The sequence below is a fragment of the Poecilia mexicana genome, unplaced genomic scaffold (genome assembly GCF_051168715.1).
Source record: "Poecilia mexicana isolate PSO_F unplaced genomic scaffold, ASM5116871v1 scaffold_21, whole genome shotgun sequence".
In the NCBI taxonomy this organism is placed as follows: Eukaryota; Metazoa; Chordata; class Actinopteri; order Cyprinodontiformes; family Poeciliidae; genus Poecilia; species Poecilia mexicana.
This window is the reverse complement of record NW_028263390.1, coordinates 9,131,878-9,156,355: the sequence shown is the minus strand read 5'-3', so window position 1 is coordinate 9,156,355 and position 24,478 is coordinate 9,131,878. Positions and strand designations below refer to the sequence as shown.

At 40.3% G+C, this 24,478-nt stretch overlaps 1 protein-coding gene across 1 annotated transcript; it reads left to right on the top strand.

Moving 5' to 3' along the window:
* The first annotated feature begins 3,503 nt into the window (after nucleotides 1-3,503).
* LOC106916346 (thyroxine 5-deiodinase-like) lies at nucleotides 3,504-5,043 on the top strand. Its single transcript, XM_014984603.2, has one exon. It carries the CDS (start codon nucleotides 3,608-3,610, stop codon nucleotides 4,412-4,414), a length of 807 nt encoding a protein of 268 aa, XP_014840089.1. The 5' UTR covers nucleotides 3,504-3,607; the 3' UTR covers nucleotides 4,415-5,043.
* Nucleotides 5,044-24,478: the final 19,435 nt, after the last annotated feature.

Genomic DNA, 24,478 nt, shown 5'->3' with positions numbered 1-24,478 from the left:
CACTCAGCGGAGATTTACAGTGAGTGACAGTCAAAGTGTTCTATGCGAGTTTAAGTATTTGGGCGGAAAAACGTCTCTAAGATCTGCTTACAGTGCTGGGAAAAATGTTTCTTCCCCTACGTTTTCTTTTCCCGTGTAGGCACAAACGCCTCAGACCGTCGAGCAAATTTTCAAATAAGGCAGAGGTAACTTGAGCAAGTTTATCATAGGGGTAAAGGTTATCTTTCATTGATGAGTCAACTGTGCCTGATCATATGTTTAAGTCATTGAAACGCCACAGAATCAGAGTTAGTCGTTATTCATATTCCCAGCCGACCAAATTTATTGAGAGAGCTCAGCAACCACTCCTCCAGGAGTCACAGAATAACTCAGAACAACGTCTAAAGCTCTGCATGTTTCACTTGCTTGAATTAAGGTCAGGACATTTGATTCAACAAAAAGAAAGAGAGCAAAAAAAAAAAAAAATAATAATAATAATGCATCTACTGTAAAGCTCCAAGGCCAAAAACACTGTCAGCCAAGCACAACACAAAAGTCGAACTTATATTTCCCCATTTCATTTCTTGACGAACTCCAAAGCCTTTGGTCTTGGAGGAAAAGGGAAACTTTCTGAAGGTGTGTGTCCAGTTTTGGATTGGCACCATGCTGGACTTAAATCTTCTTGAGATGCTCAGGTTTTGCCTCAAATAGACTATTTGTGCCAAGAAAGCCCTTCAATGTGGCCGAATTGAAAGAATTTTGAAGAAAGAAAGAAAAAGTCTTGGACAAAATTCCTCCACAGTGATCCAAAAGTGTCAGGGTGCTTTTTGAAGGGAGTACGATGACAAACAACACTGGGTAAGGGGAAAAAAGGGGGAGAACTCATATGAACGTCTGATTGTGTTAATCAATTAGAAGAAAATCAATTTTAAAGCCATCCAAGATCTTCATAGGGGGTTAACATTTAATCAATCCCAGTAGGTCCCATACAAGAAGCCTATTGTGAGCCTCCAGAGTTACCATGGGCCTCTTGGCTGCTTTTCTGATTGGCTTTCTGCTCCTTTGTCTTTATGATGCTGTTTGATTTTATTTATGGGCGTCAGAGATAGAGGGCCTGAATACAAATGCACGCCACACTTTGAAGATTGCATTTCTACAAAAAAACAAAACAAAAACAAAACTGTTTGTCTGTCTCGTAAAATCCGACTGAGATGAAGGGGGGGAACCCGTTAATACTTTTTGAGGGTACTGTAAATCCTACTGGGGGAAAAAAGCAAGTTACACCAACGTAACGCAGGAAAAACAAAGACCCACAGCATCAGATTTAAGAATATCTGAGCTCATAAGATGTTCAGATATGGTTATATTTCAATAGCACTTTATATGATATGTTAATAACCCAGTACTAATCGTTAAAAGAACATTTAGAAACAATGTAGCCAAACGTTTCAAGTTATTTTAAAGTCCAGCATCATCGAGAGAACAGTATCTCAGAATTTTCAAAGTCAACACTTCTTATTTAAAACAGTCAAAGTAAAACAAAAAATAATAATAATTTTTATAAGACATTACATACTCTGTTGCTAACCTGCGAAACGGACGGGAGAGACCCCCGGGGGAGCAGAGAGACAGAAAGAAGCGGGAAAGGAGGGAAAGGGAGAACGCCGGCGCATCGGGGCGGAGGAGACGATTGGACACATGCTGCTATTGTGAAGTCAGAGAAACAGAGCCCAGCGGTCACATGGTTTCCATCTCATTAACACCTGCAAGGCGGTGGAAAAGGTTTCAGGGTGAGGTAACAGGATTCGGGGGTAGAAGGAAAAGATCGGACTGGCATTGTTTTATAGCTGGACCCGACGAAACGCATTCAATAATCCCCATGTTAGACTTAATTAAGGCTCTGTTTACCAAACAAGCGCCGCCAAGGGAAAAATCTGGACGGCAGAACGCGAGAAATTCAGCTGACGAGATAAAATACCTCGGCGAAGATGCACAATGCTAATTGAATTAAGGATAATTAAAACCTAACTGTGATTGCGCTGGGAAACGCTTTTTGGTGTCACTTCAAAATAATGAGCATGATCCGGTGACTTTCATTCACCGCTTGCCAGAGAATTTGGCCAAAAAACACAGCAATTTAGTTGACTGAGAACAAATTAGCACATCCAGGCTTTCGTTTATAAATTGTTTGCTCTTGTCTCCATCCGCTTTGCATATCTGGAAGCTGAAATTTCGGCCTGTTCTTCTTGGCAAACACGGATCAGGACCAATCAGATTAGATGGAAAAACTTCCCTGGAGGAGCAACGCTCCAACAGGATTGTCTTGGACTTTGACTGGGCCACTCTAGAGCATATGAACATGCTCTTGATGTGAAATCATCCAACTGAACTCATGGCTGAGTGTTTAAAGATGCTGGAAGGTGAACCTCCACTCTGGTTCTGAAGTATTATGTTTTCCAGAACTTGCCCTATATTTTTCACACAGTTGCCACCGCCAGTTGGTTTTACAGATTTAGTTGTTTTTTTGTTTGTTTGTTTGTTTGTTTGTTTGTTTTGCCACACAGTGTTTTCGAAAAACGTAAGATTTCCCTTGTCAGATTCGAGATATGGAAATGAACCTGATTTTTTTTTTTTTACTAGAAAGTATTAAAAAGGTTTTATGATGTCTGTTTATTGTCTTCTAATCTTCACCTACAATAAGTTTATGTGATTCTCTCCAAACAATAAACCTTGAGCCGCCTTGAGTCGACACTTTATAGAAACACCAAGTTTTTCACACTCAGTGAATGGATTTACTGCCTATTTAAATTTGCAGAAAAGCTCAGTTACAAAAAAAAGAGAGAGAGTTTCAGTCAATAGCAATATTGATATCTTGATTTAAATCTGGACCACAGCATGATGCTGTCACCACCATGTTGGGTAGAAGTCAAAACTTTAACTATTTTTTTTGTTGTTGTTTTATTTATTTATTTTTTGCTGTTGTTGTTTGTTTGTTTGTTTTTCCCAAAATGTAGTTCCCTGCATTTAAGTTGACCGAAAAACCACCAGTTTTGCTACCTCTCCCGCTTCTCTCTGAAAGTGTCCGTGGGGTTCTCGCTGCTTTCTAAAAACACGGGGCCTCTTGTCTGGTGTCACTGCAGCGCCGTCTGGCGGCCGCCGGCTGGCATCGTGACAAAGTGATTCTAGTTTCCCGGAGGATGAGGCAAATGTTTTCCCCCCCGACTCGCAGGACCTGCAGTGTTTGCGCGGGAACTGAACGCGTGGGTTTACCCCCACCATTCCACGGAAACGGCCCACTCAATTGCACGTTCTCACAAGGAGTGTCATGTTTAACAGGCATCTGGACTGACAGCCATCCAGGCTGCCCTCGGCGCTCACCCTCCCTCTCCGTCACTCCTCTCCTCACTCCCCACCTCTGTGTTTCTGAAGCCCAGAGTTGACGGGAGGTAATCCCCTCCATGTGAGTGGGCGGTGCGGGTACCGGAGGGAGGCGTGTTTTTTTCTTCTATTATTCAAATGCTGCTGTACCTATAAAAAGAGGTCCTGCCTGCGTCAGATTGTTTTCTCCAATGGCTAAAGGTGACTGAATATTAGTTGCCTCGGTGTCGTCCTATCGGCAAGGGAAGAGATGATGGACGACTCCGGCGGTGTCCAAATGGCGAGGGCGCTGAAACACGCAGCCCTGTGCCTGATGCTGCTGCCCCGGTTCCTGCTGGCCGCCGTCATGCTGTGGTTCCTGGATTTCCTGTGCATCAGGAGAAAAGTGCTGCTGAAAATGGGCGAGCGCCAGGACAGCCCGGACGACCCGCCGGTGTGCGTCTCCGACTCCAACAAGATGTTCACCTGGGAGTCCCTCAGGGCCGTGTGGCACGGCCAGAAGCTGGACTTTCTCAAATCGGCGCACCTCGGGGAGGCTGCCCCCAACACCGAGGTGGTGCTGGTCCAGGAGCGGCGGCAGGTCCGGATTCTGGACTGCACGAAAGGGAAGAGACCGCTCGTCCTCAACTTTGGCAGCTGCTCCTGACCGCCGTTCATGACGCGCCTGGCGACGTTCCAGCGCGTCGTCAGGCAGTACGCGGACATCGCGGACTTCTTAGTTGTGTACATCGAGGAGGCGCACCCGTCGGACGGCTGGGTGAGCTCCGACGCGCCCTACCAGATCCCCAAGCACCGCTGCCTGGAGGACCGGCTGAGAGCCGCGCAGCTGATGTTCACCGAGGTGCCAGAGAGCAACGTGGTGGTGGACAACATGGACAACTCGTCCAACGCCGCTTACGGAGCCTACTTTGAGAGACTTTACATCGTGATGGATGAGCGGGTGGTGTACCAGGGTGGGAGGGGTCCGGAAGGCTACCGGATCTCGGAACTGAAGAACTGGCTGGAGCAATACAGAAAAGAGGTGATGGACCCCCAGAAGGAGGTGCTGTGTGTGTAGCCGAACCTGCCCTGCTGCTCTGCCCTCCGCTTTAGTGTCCAAACCCACAGTGCAAAATATCCAGATGCTGCTATCAAACGTTCACACATGGCACATTATATATGAATATTATATATATATATATGTTGTTTCTATTGCATTAAGATGTTCAGGACTGACAGATAGGGGTTCAGTTTAAGTTGACGCCTTTAGCCTATAGATTGTAGGCTGTTAAACTGTGTTGTCATGACTTTAAATTGATTCCTCATAGCGATTTTTTTTTCTCTTTTTTGTATGGAAAAAAGTATTTGAATCAATTGAAGCTGGGTTCAGTTGGTGACCACTATTTTTCTATTGTGTGTGTGTGTGTGCGTATGAGGGTGTGTGTGTGTGTGTGTGTGAAGGAGCGTGCATTCAGCTTAATATCTCACTTTGGCGTCTGTGTGAAGTTCGGTTTTTAAAAGGCGCATCCAGAAAACCGACACTGATGTTCCTGACACTGGAAGCAGAGCAATATTAGCTGGATGCTCGCTCCCTCTGTGGTTCACTGCCAAACGATGTGATGTTGAAAACGATGTAGCTGAAAAATATGTTGTTGTTTTTTTTTTTTTTTAAATAAATAAATAAAATAAAATTCAGATCAGATGAAAGGTGGGGAGACACCTTAAAGTTATTTATTTATTTTTATTTATTTTTGTTTTTTTGTAAGTGTGTCGCATTAAATGAGCGTATTTGTTCTTTAACTAGACTATTGAAAACCTAGAAAGGTTTTAATCCAAACTAGGGTTATCAAACGTGTGGTCCGTGTGCCTTTTGTGGTCTTATGGGTGATTTTTGTGCGGCCCACACACACACGCGCACACACACACACAATTGAAGTACAGCGGAATTTAGGTTTATTTCATTCATCATTAATTTCATTAATACCTGCCTTTTGGAGGGAAAAAGATATGTAGAAAGAGACAAATCTTCCTAAATGAAAAATGTTAGGTGTAATAAAAAGTGTTAATTTTTTAATAGATTTCCCCCCGACCTCTCTTCTAATATAATAGGGCCTCAATTATCGAGGCATTTTTTATTCAGATACAGACTCAGGTGCATTTATTCAATAAATCATACCAACTATGGTTAGAAAGAGTGACATATTTCGTTCCTGTTGCTGTGAATGGGCTCAAAAATTTTTTTTCTGAAGCAAAAAAATAAACAAAAAATAGAAACCTCTGATGCTTACTTAACATCTTTATTATCATTTCAGAAAAATTAAGCAACTGTATGCATTTCATTTAAGCATAAGCAGTGGGGGGGAATGAAAACACAATCCAATTATAAAGTTCTAAATATAGTAACTCACATTTTTGTGATATTTTATAGCCTTGGTGACAAAAACTTTGAACGTGTTTAGGGTCGTGTTGACGCTGCGGGGTCGGAAAGGAAGACGATTATTTATATGGGGTACGAAGACAGCATGTTTGACCAGAAAGCAAAGTCTACACAACAAACTGAGCTCACTGATCTCAGGGTGAGGCGTGGTGACAGGCAAAACAAAGGAGAACGGCATTTTCCACTGACTTTCCTGAAAACAAAGCATTCCCACAGCATCAGGCCATCAGCACCGTGTCTCCCTGTGGGAACTGTGCGTTCAAGCTCGATGTCCAGCCTAAATTTTATTCCACACTCATTGTTTCACCCCTGACCGGAGCATCTTTCCTGACGCAATTGTTGCGTCCAAGACAGTCGACAGATTCTTCCACCTGAGAAGGTGGAGCTCTGCGGTTAATGTCACTCGTATCAGTTTCACTACGTTTAAACTTGCCTGTTTTTAACTGAACAACCCGTTTCGCATGCGAGGAAAGAGATGATTGTGTAAACTAATTGTCAGAAACGTAAAATGAGGATTAGATTTTATTCGGACACGAAAACAATTGATCTACACGTGGTCATCGTTTCTCCGAGAGCCGTCATGAATAAAACTTGCTGTGCTTGAAACTGAAATATAATTTGCAGAAAAGCTCAAACTCACAGGGGAGTCATGTTCCACAGCTTTATAGTGTTTAATCAAACTTGCATATTCATATTAACTTTGCCAAGCTTTTATTCTCTAGGAATAACAAAACAAACAAAAAAAAGAAGCAAAAAGCAAATGCTGTTTAGGTGATGTCTTGCAGCCTCTTTAATCAGTCCATCTTCTTCGCTTTTCTTTTCATCCCCCTGCAAGTGTGTTTTCGGCTGCGTACAAACACACTCTGACAAATGCAATTTGGATTAGAGAGCAATGTGAATGCTGTTGATCCCATGTGGCCCGACTTGCTACTGTGTGGTTATAATTTGCCCAGTTTTTCGCTTGTGTGTCGGCCCCGGAGGATCAACGTGGCATGCGGCGAACAGGGCCAAGCTGAGAGCGTGGGGAGCCGACGCGCTCCCTCCGATGGTCTGTTTTCTGACGAGAAAGGCTGCGTATCTGTTTGAATTTCACATTTTTGGCCAAGCTGCAGCTCTTCTGGAGCGATAAAGTGATTAAAGAAGGTCAGTCAATCAGCAATGTCTGACAAATCAGAGGAAGCGAACCGGCCGCCGGTATCTGCCATCGAGCTGCTAATAGGTCGCCTAAGGAGGTCAAGGGATTATGGATTACAAACAGTTTCAGCATTGCTTTCTTGTTTAGCAACAGTAAATATATCATCATAGTTACTGTCTTTAATAAAGTAAACAACAATAAGAAAAATGGCACATGATTCTGGAGAACTTTGTGTCCCTAAAGAGATTAGATTTGCTTTATCTGGTCAAGTGGCCAGTGGAAAAACACTGCTGTTCTGTTCTACTGGGTAGCAAACATCGGAGGATTAATAAGTATCATTATTACTGAAACAGAAGGACATATACAATAGCATTTAATACAGGGGTAAAAATGTGCCCTTTGTTGTGTAGTTTATTTTCGACTCAACATAAATAGTACATATTTGCGAAGTGAAGGAAAAGATAACAGAATTTACACGTTTTCATCCCATCATCCCAGGTTGGTGTTGTAAATAATCATTAGTACTGAATTATCTCACCTGGTTAAATAAATACAATTTGAATTATCCACTTCAGCAAGTCCTGGTTAACCAACAGGGTAAATAAATACAATTTAAATTCTCCACTTCAGCAAGTCCTGGTTAACCAACAGGGTAAATAAATACAATTTAAATTCTCCACTTCAGCAAGTAGTGGTAAGTTAATAAGGTCTAACTATAAATGTGTGGCAAAGGAAACCCAGAGGCGCTTTTCCACTGGCAAGTCGCGCTCTAACCGGTTAATGTGCGGTTTGGTTTTACCCCAGGTAATATTATTTGGAGCTTTCCAATTAAATGCTCTGTTCTTCACGTGCGCTCACGTGGGCGGGACGTGAGCGCGCAGCTGCTGTCAGTGCTGCGGTGACGCAACGCTCAGTCACGCAGAACCTCGAGGTTCTGGTTCTGACGGACTCAAACCCAGATACATTTTGTCTCATAGAAATTCATTGCTGACCCAAAGATAACGATAAAGATCAGCTGATTATTTCGCTATACACATAATTACAATGTGGCATTTTATTTATTTATTTATTCATTCATTCATTTATTTATTTAAAATCAAACAGAAAAATAAAAATTTACATATCCTAATATGTAGTTCTGGTGTTTCACACTGTCGGGGCGAAACTGCAGCTCCATCAGAAAGCTGACCACGGCGGCACCGTTTCTCTTCTTTATTGCAACCAGCTGCTAACAGCGACGCTAAATCACGGTCATACTGCTGCAAAGGTGACGCATTTGTTCCTGGCGCCGCTAGTGATGCTGTTTGCAGTTTTCAGTGAGGTAAAGTGTGAGCCAATCAACGAATGCAGTCAGCTGCCAATAAAATCGCTGCGATGCCTTACCGTCCTCGATGATGCTAGTATTACCCCGGAAGTAGGTACGAAAATCTGAGAACCGCCGGACTAGAGCTGCTCCGAATCTACTAATGGAAAATGAATCTGGCCGGTTTGGTTATAGGAGGTCTAGTGGAAAAGTACCTTAAGAGGTTGCAGAAGACCTGAGAACTTCACCAGCCAGCAGGACAGCTATCCTAAACACCCAGGCAGAGCAACAATGGAATGGTTCAAATAAACATATAGTCACAATTTACAATGGCTTAGTCAAAGTATTGGGATGAAGCAAAATAAGAGTTGTGTCAAGACTTAAACATTTTGCCAGACGATCTGAATATCTGGGAGATTATCGTCAATCCGACAATCTAATAATCGTCAGTCTATTGCCAGATCATCAGATTGACTTGTCAGACCATGAAGAGATTTTATTTATATTATGTATATTTTTATTTGACAAAAATAAATACATTTCCTTTTCAGTTGATACTATGAAAGATATTTTTACCAACTACTTTCATTCACTGTAGAGCAAAATATGTTCCAGATCTATATTGACTGAAGCCATGGGCATGTTCAAGTTAGGGGAAGTTAGAATTTTACATAGGAGCACCAAACGTGTTCTATGTAATATTTTGCTATATTTCAATATTGCAAAGTTATGGTCAAAACAATCCTGGAGAACAATGGTGACTTGCCGTCACCCAGCAAATAGTCATTGTATCCCTCCACAAGAACGGTAAATCACAACAGGACATTGCTGAAGAAGACACTAGCTTTTAGCAGGCATATTAATGGAAAATTGAGTGGAAGAAAAAAGTGTAATAGCAAACAACGTATAGGTAACAGGCTTTAAGGAGATCGTGACGCAAATCCAATTTAACAGTGGTTAAACGGGCCTTGTGGGGGCTGAAGCTGGTCAAAGATCTGCTGGGAATCTGTCCGCTTGCGACCAGATGTTAGCGCCATCATCGTCATCGGGGAACGAAGAGTCTTTAAAAGATGTGAGCGCTGCAGAAGCTTGACAGGATCTATCACTCTAAACCAGGTTATGTAAGCGCCGTTTCCCCCGACTGCGCTTCAGCCAGAAACGTGTGAGTCACTAAATGTGACTGATGTGTGTCTGCGGCACCCGGCATGTCAGAAATATCATTCTGCCTTAGACAATGCAAACAGACAACTTACTTTTTATTATCTCTTAAATCCCATTTTTGTGGAGAAACTCAGAATTCAACCCAGAGGAAAAACATCTATCTATCTATCTATCTATCTATCTATCTATCTATCTATCTATCTATCTATCTATCTATCTATCTATCTATCTATCTATCTATCTATCTCAATGTATTTTATTTTCATTCCAAGGTAAATGGTTGTGAATAAAGAACAATCCAGTGTTTTTCTGATAACTTTTTAACAGATTTGTACACAAAAATATTATTAACTGGATTAATAGGTATACAGACTAGTGACCCTTTGTAGTAAGCTCCCCTCACTATCCTGTGGAGGACTTTTTTTTTTTTTTTTTTTTTTTACAGAAAAAAAAGAGACCACATAGTAAACTGTGGTTAATCACAATTAATTTATGATTTAAATTATTCACAAAATCAATTGTGATTAATCAGGACTTTTAGTTTCACTTCACCTGTCATTCCCAGGCTTTACTTTCCTACTTTCTTACTTACTTGAGACCTGACCACTTGTCCAGCATAACATGCATGCTGCAGTCGCAACTTGCAGGTTTGCAAAGCTTTCCGTTCCACGGCAAAGTTGGTAATTTATGTCCAACTCTAAATTTACTCAGTTTAATCCAAGTCACGCTTAGCCAATCATAATCTCAGAAACGCTGAAAATTTATGATCTTATGATCTGTTATAAATCAGTCCAAAACAAGTAAAATAAAAATAAAAATCCCAAATGTGCTGTGCTAATAGAGTGAATAAGACGTCTTTTGTGGATGGTGTCTCTGTATTTATGTTGCCTGCTGGAAACCAATTACCCTTTGGGGTGTCAATAAAAACTGAACCGAAATTAACTGAAAAGAGTTTTAATACAAAAATTAGCGTCTTTTACAGACAGCACAATACAAATCTAAAAGATAGGATCAGTAATTTCACAGCAGGATTATAATGTAGATTTTTAGACACTAGATATTGTGACATGTTTGTTTCACTGGAGCTAATGATCACAGAATTATTTTTTAGGACATTTTGTTGTAAAATTCGTCTGAGAATTTTACAACAAACGCCGTTGTAAAAGCCTGTTGTTTCAGGCTTATCGAACAGACAGACTTTTTTTCCCCTTTTTCGTCTTTTCTCAGTAATCCTCCAAATGTAACAAACTATACTTTTATTTGATATGTTTTATTTCTTTCCTTTATTCTTCTAACCCTTTGGTTCCATATCTTTCTGTAAAACATTATGGTCTGCATTGTTGTTGTTTCAAGGTGTTTTGTAAAAAAAGAAGTGACACGGTACGATACAGTACGGTAAGATATGATACGATACGATACGGTACGATACGGGGCATCAAAACTACATGTATGGCAAAGAGTTCACTAAAAATGAAAAATAAAATATATCACAGCTCACTTGAAAGATATTCTTTGCATCACACTCGAGTTTCTTTCTAATTTAACAGCACTTTCCTAAATTCAAAGTGTCTCCGATGATTCTGGAGGCTTTTCCCCTAACCCGCAAAGTCTTGAAGAAATAAAGACTTTCCTCTCTCCTAATATGAGATTCGCAACAGTTACACTTTCTGCCAAAAGCTGGAGGTACTAGATCGTTCTCAGAAATTGTGAAGATGCTCAAGTTTCCTTAAAACAAAATAAATTAAATTAATTTTGACTGGCAAGAAACGGAAGCACAAAACTTACATTTTCCTAATCAATAACCAAGCCAAATTACAATGAAAAATAATTTACAAAAGCATCCAGACTGATATGTTTTGGTGCGTTTGCAGTGGAGGTAACGACTGTCCTGTTTTCTGGTCATTTACGTGACACCTGTTGCTGTTTAGGTTGAGATAATTGTCAGGTCCTTGTCAATGTACTTTACCACTTGTCATATAAATTTCCATTTAATGCCTTTCAAAAGGATTCAGACCCCTTCAAACATTTCCACATTTTGTCGCAACATAATCATAAATGTCACCGTATTACATGAGGTTTTTATGTGAGAGACCAACATGTAAGTGCAAAGTTGCAGGATAAAAGTTACAAGATATTCCATGGGTGTGCTAAAGGAAAGCAACCCCGCAGCATAATGCTGTCGCCACCATGCTTCCCTATTTCATCGGACAACTACGATGAACTATCAACAATCAAAACCTTTTTTTTCCAAAGCTAGGTCAAGAGAACCAAATGCTGGTTTCGTTTTTTTGTTTGTTTGTTTTTTCCATGTCTGCAGCTGCACCTTGAAAGACCTCTATCTCAGATCTTCACCAGCCGTTCCGCTAACCTGATTGATTAGTGACACTTCATGAACTCCTATAGATAGCTGCTGTGACATCAGCGCTCTGTGACCCACTTGCAGGACGCGCTCCGGGAGGATAGTTTTTGTAATGAAAACTCCCCAAACTGCATGTCTCTGACAAATATGGCTTTTATTTATTAGCTTTTTTTGTGTGTCTATTTCAGAAATGTATTTCTTCATTCCCAGACTAACAGGCACCAAACAGAATTTGCAAGAATGTCCTAATTTAGAGATTTAATGTTTTATAAAGCGACCGCTGGACCCAGCGAGGGCAAGCAGGTATAGAGAACGGATGGACGTTTTATAAAACCTAATTTGATTTAAACCAGTCAATGGATCCCCTGTTCCGACCTGCACACAGATGTTTAATTTCGGTGAGCTTGCTTTCTTGTTCAAGTTATCGGTCGCTGAATAGCACATGAAACTGTCTTATCACAAATAAACTCTATTTCAGAGCTGAGCCCTGAAATGATCGATTATGACAGGACGCGAGCTGGATTCAGCCGTCGTTCGAATAAAACATGAATCGAATCATAACAACTGAACGAAACTGTGAACTCCAGCCTCTGTAATCGTCAGCCACTGACAGCAACGGGGCATTTAAATATATCCACAGCTTTTGCACAATCGCCATTAAGCCTTATTAGAAGCAAAATGGCTCATCATAAGACGCTGATTAAGAATGAGATGATATTATCCAGTCACTGACGTGACCCCCACCTCTTCACTCAGGGTTATTGAGACAAAAGAAGGAGCCGATTGTCCGTGAAAAACAGATCGCCTTAGAGCAACCCTCGGAGCTCCGCCTCCAGCAAAAAAAAAAAACTTGTAGAGCTGAGAAAAATATTCCTATGTCATAATCATGATACTATTTAAGACAAGGTACCGCTTGGCAGGACATAAGATGCCTTGTTAAAATTGTATCTCTTCATCTGGCCAATCCCATGACTTTCCATTTCACTCCAAGCACTTCAAGTCATATGATTTGGAAAACAAGGTTTGTAACCATGGGACAGTGTAGCCATCGGGAAAGATATTCCACAAACCTCCTTGTAATTTGGATCTGACCTTTACTTCTGGGTAAATAAGCTTTGATGTCGTGATAAACCAAGAGCAGATAGGTTGGGGTTTATGTTGTGTGTTTTTTTTTTGTTTTTTTTTCAATCAGGCAGAAACGTGGACTATTCCTAAAGCACACCTGCTAGATTAGTCAGGTGGAGTTTTCAATGAAGACGCAGAATCCGAGGCATCTGCAGCAGGGATTTTAGTGATTTTAAAAAAAAAGAAAAAGGGACGTGTCATACTGCTGCTGACAGGCACAGGCCAAGAGAAGCACAGGTCAGCTTTGTAAACAGCACAAAGGTACATTTGCAGAAAAATGATGAGGGTAATTCAATTGAGTTCATACAGAGCACATTAGAAAAAGTATCCACACCCCAGGAAAGCTGGTTCATGAGAAAAAATGGGGAGAAAATGGTCATCAAAATGACAAATTACGATGTCAAATTGTTTAAAACACTTGAAATTGAAGTTCGGATGCTCCCTAAGCCAAATCCGACTGAGCTTGAGGAACTTTGTAAAGAAGAATCGTGGGACAGCGTCAGTTTTTCAACGTGCAAAAGCTCACAGACACACATGGCAAAAAGGCTTGGAGCTGGAATTGCAGTAAAAGGTGGCTCTACAAAGTGCTGACTCGGTGTCTCAGCCTTTTGAAGTCTCCAACAGTTTTTCTCTTCTTTTTCTTTTTGTTTCCACAGGATTGTTCTGGATGAATGCCCCACTCAGCTTGTCTGGACAGTCGTTAAGAACTTTCTAGTTACAAATTGGAAAACACTCAGATTTAATATTTTGTCTGGTGCTAACTACTCACAAGCCAGCAGCGATATATTTCTTTTTTTTTTTTTTTTTGTAATGCGCAAACATGAAAACAAGAAAGAAAAACAAAAAAAGTTAACAGCCAAACATTAACCAGGTCTATGCTGGTGCTGCTGGTATGTGGTCCAAACCGAATGCCTCTTGGACTTCTGCCTGCTTCTCTGCCGCTTTGGAACAAAAACTTTCCCTCAGCATTATGCCGCCACCGCAGAAGAGAAACTGTTGCCTTCAGGGCGATATCCTTTGGTGGCTTTCTGCCACACTTAGAGCAGCAAAAACATTTTGCACCATTGCCAAATAGTTGACTTTTGGTCTCATCTGTTCAGATCACACGTGAATTTCTGGCCTCTTCAGAGTGGTGACGTCATTTTATTTTATGTTTCGATGGTAAACCATACGTGGATTTGATTTTTATGCAGAATGAAAGCCAGGTCAGCTTGTTGAACCAATAGATTATTAATATCTACATATGACTAATATAGATGGTCACTTTGAAATGGAAAAATTGGTCAAAAAGGTCAATCCCTGATCTATATTACATAAACAGAAAATCCCAGCAAAATACGGCGCAGTGTTTGGTTGCACTTTGACAAAAAGGCTCAAGACAAACCCATGAAATCCATGAAATTAATGTTAATTTTTTTTTTATTGCTATAGATCACATTTTCATTCAGGTTCATTTCTATTGAGAACTCTTTAAAAAGAAAACATTTGTGTAAAATGATACAATATAAAGTAGAAGAGATAATGCTATGTTTTATGTTTTTTGTTTAAGGTAATCCAGATCACTTCAGGTTTGTATTTGGCTAAAATTATAAATACCTATTGTCTCAATGCTTTTAAAAAAAAAAAAAAAAAAAGGAGCTATGCTGATTTCATTAGAGGCAAAGAAAAAAAAAACGACAATGTGACATACTACAAAACTTATGAAAGCAGAACAAGACTCAAGTGTAAACACAGAACACTTTCAGATTGAGAAGTTGCAGGTGAGGACGATTTGCTGATCAGATCTCAGTTTGCATTGAGGTTTAAATGGAGCCGACCGGCAAAAAGTCACTGAAACCTTCCTGATGAAACAGTAGCGCAAAAGATAAATGAGCATCCTCTATGTTGTGAGGGCAGGAACCCAAAAGTAAGAATTAAAATTGGAGAGCCAGAGGAAGTCCAAACAAATCCTACTTTTGTTGTAAGTTTACTAGTGACCTCAATTTTTCTGTTTTCTGTCATTTACAGTTGGAAAAAAAAGCTCAACAAAATCAGATAACATATTTTATTGGGTGTTTTTTTTTATAATACTCACTATTTTAGGAGTCTGGTGTGCACACACTGCACCTTTTATGCTGAAACAAACTTTCAAAGTTTCCTTTTCTCTTAATGTTATGTGTGGGTGCTGCAGCTCCCTCTGTTGGTTAGTGAAGGTCAGAGCAACTTCTTTAAAATTAAACAGCACACACAAAAGAAAATATTTGCACGTCTGTAGACACATACAATAATTTTACAAGTTACAATGTCAAAAGAAACCGAATCTTTACTTCTCCACCTTTTCGTGAAGGTTAGCACTGCAGCATGAACAATGCAGCACAGCTAACTGATATCGGATGTTAGAAAGGTAATGATTCAAAAACACTGACTGATCATTGCTTCCAAAATTATAGGAATATTAATCGTGTAGGAACAATTTAAATAAATATAGCATATGTCATGTTATTTGGATGTAGATGTTGCTTTTATAATGGCCATAATGAAAAATCTAGCAGGAGAAAAACATCATCAGTAGGCTGTTAAAACAATTTTTAATAGCAGCACTTTTATTTTGGTGGCCAGAACTAAGAACAGCATTGCTGAAACTGATTATACTTGATCTGAAAGCTAGCATTAGCATCGCAGCACAGCTATCTGCTACGGGAATTTGGAAAAGTTCAAAACTGCATTGAGAGATTGCTTATGGCCTGTTTACTGATTTTAGTCGTACAGCAACAGTTCAATCAATTAAACTTTGTGGCGCTGTTACCTTAGAAGAGATATTTTTGTCTTTTATCCCAGCTGAAAAAATTATGCTTTGGTGTTGGCAGTTAAAGCCTTCATGATGAAGGTTACTCTGGCATTGAGTCACCCTGTGTTTATAGACTGTCAAAGTCGAGATACGCTTATCTCACCTAAAAGTTGTCTTTCTTTATGTATGCACTAAAACACTTATTTTTATTTGTGAGGGACAGAGATCTCAAACCAGAACAAAATTTGGATTTTTGCAGAGGGTCTATACACCGCAGGGAGGAAAAGATCCTTGAGCAAAAGAGTAGAAAGCAATTAGTGCAAGAAGAATAGGCAGGATGGCGTAGGAGGCCAATGATGCAAACACTAATTTTTCGTGACGGAAACTCGATGAATCATGCAGTTAAGTTTCTTTCTTATATCAGTCTGGCAGCCAGTCGCTCTCTGCACATCACCTCAGCGTGGCATCTGTATCCTGGTTGTCATGGGGACGCGGTTGCTATGAGATCAATTTATCTGGAGATCTGTTGGTTGCAGATGTCACTTGGTGCTGATCTCCATAATATAACCCAGGTCAAATTTCAAACCGTAAAGTCTTTTCATGTTCTCACGCCAAGTGACACGGAAGATCTTTTCTGATGCCAGTCGGGGTTGCGGGGACAAATTAGACGCTCAACTTCTGCGAGTTTCTCTCTTTTCTGATTTCTCAATTAATAACAGCGAGCTGGCTGCACACCAGCAAACGCTCCGTGTGCAAGATAAATACCAGAAGACGTTAACCTCGCCTTAGCCAAACTCATTTCTTACTGTGCCGCACGTCAGAGTGCAGACCTCCTCCCCGCCCCGACGAGGAAACGTGTCTGCAGCTCACACGTGTGGCTCTGATCAGAAGGAGCATCATCCACCTGCTTTTCTTCTCTTGTTGAAATCCCCGAGTAGCATGTGAGAAGTGTCTTGCGGTTCAGAGGCTTTCTGAATGCACCGCAAGAGTTGAAGGAGAGGGAAAGTGATTCAGCAGAATGCCCTGAACGCAGTCACAGCAGTAGCAGAGGCTTTAAAAGCTGGCATCCCCCCCGATGCCACACTATGAGATGAGTCTTTAAGTTCTCTGGATGGTGCTACCAACTTCAGCTATGAGTCTGTTAACATCTCTCTATAACAGAAAGAGCGACTGTTCTGGTTTTTTTCCATCATGGTTGATAAAACACGCTTCTGAAATGTCCTAAATGTTTCCAAAGCAAGACGTGCCGAATGCTTTTTTTTTTTTTTTTTTCCAACTGATTGTTGTTCTTTGACTGCTTACTCAAGAGACCGTCTTCTGTGGCTAAAAGTTCAACAAATAGCATTGTTCTGGAGATGCTTGAGAAATACAAACATTTTAGTTTGTTAGAAAATGGTGGTATATTAAAAAATATAGACAATCTGCTAAAATTAATTAAATATTGTGTTAAATAACAGGTGTTTTTAGTTGTGCTGTTTCTTTAGTTGCGTCTCTTCTCCAATGCAAAGTGGAGCAGTGATGTTTTCTAAAATATTTTGTAAAATTCCACTTGGTATGTTCGATCAGTGAAGTCGGTGGACTCCTCAAACACTGCGCCTTGGGAAAAAGTATCCATCCCAACCTGTATGGGGCACACTTTCCGTATGAAGGAGGTGCTCAAAAATCTACATTTTAAAATTACTGTGTAGCAGAAAACAGACATACCGTCCTCACAGTGAAGCATGGTGGTGGCAGAATCATTCTATGGACTTGCTTTTTTTGTTGTTGTTTTTCCCCAACAGGTGCAAGGAAAGTGGTCAGAGTCAAACATCCTCCTGTAAGAACAACATTGACACTTTTCAGACTCTTGTAAAAAAAAAAAAAAAAAAAGTACCGTTTACCTTTCACCTTCCAGTCTTGAGCTACTTTGTGTAGATTTTTTTTTTAACATCGTCATGAAACACACTAGGGGTTTGACATTTTAAAGTTTTAGATACGTTTGTGTGCGTGTGGACGAAAACAAGCAAGCTATTCCAATACCGAAAAGCTTACGTAACAGTCCTTGTGTCGCCGAATCGATTTTCCTTGGACGCCTTTCGTACGTTTGGTCCTGAACTCAAACGTGTCGGCAGCAGCATAACCAACCAACCCACCAACCTTCAGGTGAGCACGCGCCGCACGCGGAGCTTTGTGTTCAAGGCGAATGTCCGTAAAGCAAAGACGAACTGTGGATCCGTTTCACAACTGTGAAATAATGCTTAGTGTCGAGTCCTTGTACTTGTGCTCGTGAAATTAAAATGCCTGGCTGTTAGTGCGACGTGGTGCTCGGGAGAGTAAAACAGACTTTTCTTCACCAACCTTGAAATCTCAATTGAACGTGAACGGATGGACGCGCAAGTGTCCGTCGGCCACGGCGCTGCGTTTGTTCTGCAGCTCTGCTGAGAAGATGCCCCCCTTTTTAAATGAACAATGCGTAGCTAATGCTTACTCTCTCATCAGCGGTCAAAATCTGACTTGTAAATTAGGTTAAACACGTTTATTTGCATCCAGTTCTATATGTTAAAAATGCAAGTTATAATTCATATTTTGATATAGAAGCACAATGGGTTTTTTTTTTTTTTTGAAAGACCCAAATCTTAAATTGAGAATCTTTATTCAGTGGGAAAACTAAATCCTACTTTAGGATTAATTGCTTGAAAAAATAAAGTGCATTTTCCATTAAATTTTATATAATTGAATGTAAGGAATGAAGAAACTTCTACTTTACTTAAAAGTGATTAGAAGCTTTAGTAGCTTTTAAAAAGTAATCAAATCAGTCGCTGATCAAACAAAGCAGAAATAGTATCAGGAATATGTAATTTGTGATATGTAAATATAAAACTGCCACCTGTAAATAAAAAGCAAGAAAAATAATACATAGCTAACTTAAAAATGGAGAGAAATGAATGAAGAATAACTTTGAATTCAAATTGTTGAATGATTTTGTGTATTTGTTTTTATCTTTATACATTACTTTCAGCAGAGTTCAACATTTGGTTTAGTTTGAGGATGTGCTTGTGAAGTGTTTTAAATTATTTCAATAGCAATTTAAAAACTCTCCTTTAAATTTAAAAACAAATGTTTTGGTTGAATAAAAATATTTTAAAAATCTAAATTAGTCAGAGCTAATGAACTGCATATATTAAATCCCTGTGAAATGTGTCCATTATTGCAAAATGTTCCTTAATTTAAATTACTTACATCTTCTACTCTGGAAAATGCATACGTCAAGCGTTTCTGTGAGGTGTAATTTATTTATTTTTTTTTTTACATGACTTGATGCCTTCTGCAATCCTTTTCAGAGACTACCAAACTTCAACGTGATAAAAACATTAAAACTGAAAATGTTGCTCTTTACAAGTGAGGAATATCACTTTCTATTTATGATTATTACAGCTATTAACATAATCAGAGTCAATGTAATGTGAAACTAATGTGCAGTGGGGCCATAACAGTACCAGTACATCTCCTCATGCTAAACAGCAGCTCATTTTATCTATGTAGTAAAGACTAAAAAAAACAAAAAAAACATAGTTTACAGGTATGTGAGGGAAATAAAAACCTTTACCAGAGTAATTTAGATGAATCCCCACTGAATTTGCCTCCCTCCTTTTCTGCACATATGCCTGCTGCCAAGCCAAGTGGAAGAGGGAAAAAAACAAGCAAAACAGTGAGGAAAAAAAACAACAACAAAAAAACTGTGCACCTCTCTTGGTTGTCTCTCCCATCAGCGCTCTTCCATTCTTGATCCGCTCTCAGCATTTTCTGCGCATCACGTCCATCCCGTATGACCTGACCTCTAATGTTCGGAGCACCGCGTATCCAGATGGTCAAAAGAGGTCGTTCAGGTTTGTCCTCCCCCGCATATATTCAGACAATTACCTATTTGCTATGTGCAAAGCGAGCTCCCCCTCACTGTGTGTGTGTGTGTGTGTGTGTGTGTGGCTCCTGCAGACAATGAGCTTGTCCCCAGATGCCCCACAAACTGCGAGACAATAACGCTTCAGAGCGCACATGTTCCAGACAGTCACAGAGGATAATCATCCTGATATGACTTTTTCTTTTTCATCTTTTTTTTTCTTTTTCTTTTTTCACAGAAAGCACAAAGACAAAGATCGCCTTGTTGGGGGAAAGAAACCGTCTATGTCAATACTTCACAGCTTTTAGCCTTACTGGTTGCGAGGAGGGCAGAGTGTGGCTGCGTATCGCCTAAAGCTGTTTATATGAACATCAAGGTTAAGTACAAACACCACTACTTCTTCATTTTATTAATTTGTTGAAGAAATGTCTAAATAACAATGAAGCAGCATGTCGTGATAGATCTGTAGGAACTACATTCATACCTGGCCCAGGATCAGACCAAAAAATGCAGAAGAAAAACATCTAAATTTGATGTTCAGACGGTTTCCTCGCGAGTTCCTCGATGTGCTAAGCTGACAACACAGATACCCCACGAGGCTGTGACTGCAAACAATAAAGAAATAAATAACTTAGAGGCTTAAAGTTTAAAACCATGAATAATGTTTATTACAGTCATTTCCAAGCTCTAGTTTGACTTGGTTTGTCACATAAATGTCAGTGACACGCATCGCGGTTTGAGGTCGCAATGTGACAAAAAAATGTGGAAAAAGGGTATTTACTCTTGTCCTCATCAAAAACAACCTGCCACATGAATGTAGAGCTGTGACCGAAACTAGAAACATCAGATATTTACCATTTCCTTCATCCAATAATTATTTCCTGACCTGTTTGAAATGTGCTTTTTAATCAACAAGCCATCAGCAGCAAAAACCGACGGGTTTATCTAAATTTGAACCCAACGCGTTCGAAAGCCTCACAAGTTTTTCAGAGTAAAATCCGTCTTGAACTGTGAGGTCATGCTGCCTTTCGGTTTAATCCGCTGCAGTCAGCAAGCTGGTTTTAGCCAACGCCGAATGAATGCTAGATGCCTTCTCCATTTTAACAGACAATTATTCACGTTCCACATTTTGTGCTGAAAGTGCCGAAAGAAAATTTAGACTTTAACTTCATAAATGCATTTTTTCCAAACTTCTTTCACGCGCTAATGTCAGCGTTTGAATCGAGGGTTTCTCGGCTAAAATTCTGCATGCGTTGATGCATCTTGGTTGATAATTCCAACCTCCACGCTAACATTAAACGTCTACGGCTCAGATTTGAAGGAAAACAGCAACATTTAGTCCATCCATTCAACATCGCAATGTGACCCCAAACTTTTAAAATGAATCCATCCATTCTGAGCTGCATCTCCGTCCCTGATGTAGAAAAAAAAAAAAAAAAAAAAGGATCTCCACAGCATAATCCTTCCCTCTCCGTGCTTTGACCAATGGAATGGTGGTGTTCAGTGTCATGTTCAGCATTTCTTCATGAGGGTGGAAAAAGTTTGCTACTGCTTACATCTGAAGAACAGGAACAGGAAGAACACACAGGTAAATTGGTAAAGAGTACAAAATAAAATTAAATAAGAGAAAGTTTCTCAAGGGACTTCAGGTTAAGTAACAGAACGACGAGGGGAAGAAAAAAAATTTTTTTCAGCTTTTTACATTGAACAGAGCTGAATATGAGGTTGGACATTTTGTAGCGACTTCTCCCATGAGACGCATTTCACCAGCTTTGTCTCGTTTCATGCCTTCTGAGAAAGTTGGGCCTGTTAAAAGTGGTTAAATCCAAAGTGGAAATGTGTGTGTGTGTGTGTGTGTGTGTGTGTGTGTGTGTGTGTGTGTGTGTGTGTGTGTGTGTGTATGAGGCCAAATGCTGGGCTGCTGCTGACTCCAAGTCTTCTGCTTTGATGCGGAGGACTTTGATGCAGAGTTTCTGGCATCAAAAGAAAGCGGAACTGTCCTGCATCCCCGTTTCCCTTCAGCAAAGGGGGGGATGACGGGAGGGAGAAAGGGCGGGTGAAGGCGTGAGTCCGTTGAAGTCGTCAACGGTGACGACTTGAGGTGAGAGAGGAGAGTCAGAGAGAGAGCAGAAAGGAAGCAGCTCCTCCATGAGGAGCTATGAGTCACTTTCTGGCTTCCGTTTTCCTTTTGTACACACACACACACACACACACACACACTTCCAACTCAGATCCCGTCTCAGGTGCACCCAGATGTTCTCCCTCTTGACAGTCTTCAGACTAAAGTCATGCAGACCCTCAAAGCCTTTTCCTAAAACCTGAATGGATGTAGATACAAAAGGGGTCGATGTTCCAAACTTTTGAGAGTGCTGTTTCCATGGCAATAGGTTCTGACATCTCCTATCGTGATGAGAGGGTTTTTTTTGGTTGCACAGGACTGGCGGATGAGGATGAGGAGGGGAGGAGAGTAAAAGAGGGCAGAGCAACGGAGGAGATCTGAACGCCGACAAGTCAAGGAAGACCGTCAGAACATCCAGATCAAACGAGGAAAGGAAAAGAAAAAGCAAGCCATCATATTTGAGTTGGAGAGGCAGCGTTCGGCTCTCCGACTGCAGGCAAATTAAGTGAACCCATGTGACCTCATCTGAGCGGAGAGGGAGGGATACACAGAGCCTTTTAACCACCCACCAAAAAAAGAAAAAGAAAAAAACACCACTGACGTATTTCGATCTTTAGTGACGCATCCAGCCTGGAGGAATATTTCCTTAGATAATTGGAGAACAATGTGTTGATAATGAGGCAACTTGGTTTATTTGGTGTGTGTGTGAGGGGAGAGGGGGTGGCATCCTCATTAAGGAAGGCATTTAGGAACAAGAGCTATTGTGCCACACTGCTCTGTCCTCTCACAGTAAATATAGAAGCAAGTTTTTTTAATCCAGCAGTAGGCACGAAAACATGACGCGGGGATGGATTTGCTCGATCAAAGATCAAATCAATTGCTGACGCAAGGGGAGGGTGGGGGGACCTTCTCACCCCCCTAAACAGATGCATCATCATCATCATTATATCGCTATCACTATGCAAAAATAAATAAATACAAAAATGGGGGCCCAATACAGGTTCACTTAGGTTCCACGAAGTTGCCAGCAGGGGTGCCAGATGCTAAAAATCGTGCCTCACTGTTCCTTTAAGAGGAATGGGCGAACTTCGATGACCTTAGAAGAGAGAGACAATCTGGAGAGTGTTTGTGCAAACGGTAACAGCTGATGGCGGCACCTAGCAACATCTTCTGGAAATAATAATAATAATAATAAAAAAAATGATAGTAATAAGCGGCGTCCTTCAGATGACGCCTCAGGGAGCGCTTTGCTGCTTGCGAGTAAAAGAATCGCATGCTGCTTTTTAGAGTAATACAAGTGGAAATTCATCTGATAAAATATAAAGAGAATATATATTTTACTATTTTTGAGAAAAATAAAGTTTTTTGGGGAGGAGGAGAGTGACACACATTGCTTTGCAAAAACTATCCTTCACTCTGCAACTTTGTTTTTTGTACTTTGTTACATTGACGTAAAAGAAGCCACAAGTGGTTAAACTTGCAGTTTGCAGCAAACTCGGAGGAGGAGGTTCTGGTTTTTAAGCAAACGAGCGGAAAAAAAAAACAGATTTGATAGAAAACTAGGTACTAACCTGAACACACACATTCTTACAGGCGAAACACGACGTCAGCAGCGTCATGCCATGGGAAGGCTTTTTTTTTTTATTTCCACGCATGGACAGGAAAAAACTGGGTGGGTGGAGATAAATTCAGAATAAAAAAATTAAAAAAAACTTAAGAAGCTGCAGAAAGATTTGAAGTTTTCACCTTGCAGGAGGGCGACTCTAAACGTTTGGAATATTTGGAACAAATTCAGATCTAAAATGACCAAATCCATTAGAGAAACTGCAACATGATTTGAAGATGGATATCAACAGACAACAGATGTTCAAAAGACTTGAAGTTGGAAATGGAGTGAGAGGAAGAGTGGTGGAGTCTAAATACAAATAAACTGCACACTTTTTAGATTTGTCACACTTGTTTTGAGAAACCCATTCATTTTTATTCCACTGCAGAATAAAAGTATTGATTTTGTTGCTTTCATTTTTTAAAACATTTTAAAGGGGTAATTATACTTTTTCTAGGTGCTGTGGCCAACGTGGTTTCATGTGTCAAACACAAGATGAAATCATTCAAAATCTGCTTTGAAGTCGTATGTCGCATGGGTCATGACGAGAAAAGAGTTGTCGAAAAGAATAAATTCTGTAGAGTTGCATGAAAAGTTCAAACATAAAGCACGTGTACTGTTCAAAGAATTATAACTTATTATGATAAGCATCGACGACGAACTGGACCTACCTAAACTGCAGTCTTTTTGTTCCACGTCCACCAAGTGGCAGCAAACACCACCTTTTTCTAAACCTGTCTAGTTGGCAGCATTGGGTCTTTGAATAGTTTCTGTTTTATCAAGTGTTTATACAGAATCATCACTTCCTGCTTGGTCAAAATCAGATGGAGAGATGATTAAAACTCCAAATATTTCTTAGATTTGATTCTAATGAGCTTTCTTCTAGTGAATTAATCGAGCATTTTCACTTTTAATGTCAAAATTCAAAACTCTCCTTGTAGAGTTTCCAATGTTTTTTTTTTACATTTGCAGAAGGAACAAAGGCTGACGTAAGTGACATGGACAGATTAATGGTTTGAAGACACCTGGATAGAAACGGAGGGATGGATAACGGACAAATGGGAGTGATAGTTGGATTGATAGGTGTGCAACAGACGGTCAGATGGTTGGAAGAACGACTGAAGGACCGCTGAGTGGACAGAGATGGATGATGGACAAATGGAGAGATGGTTGGATGGAGAACCATCAATGAACGATAGAAAGGTGGGAAGACAGATGAATGATAGGTATTTGTATCAAACGGAAGGATGAGT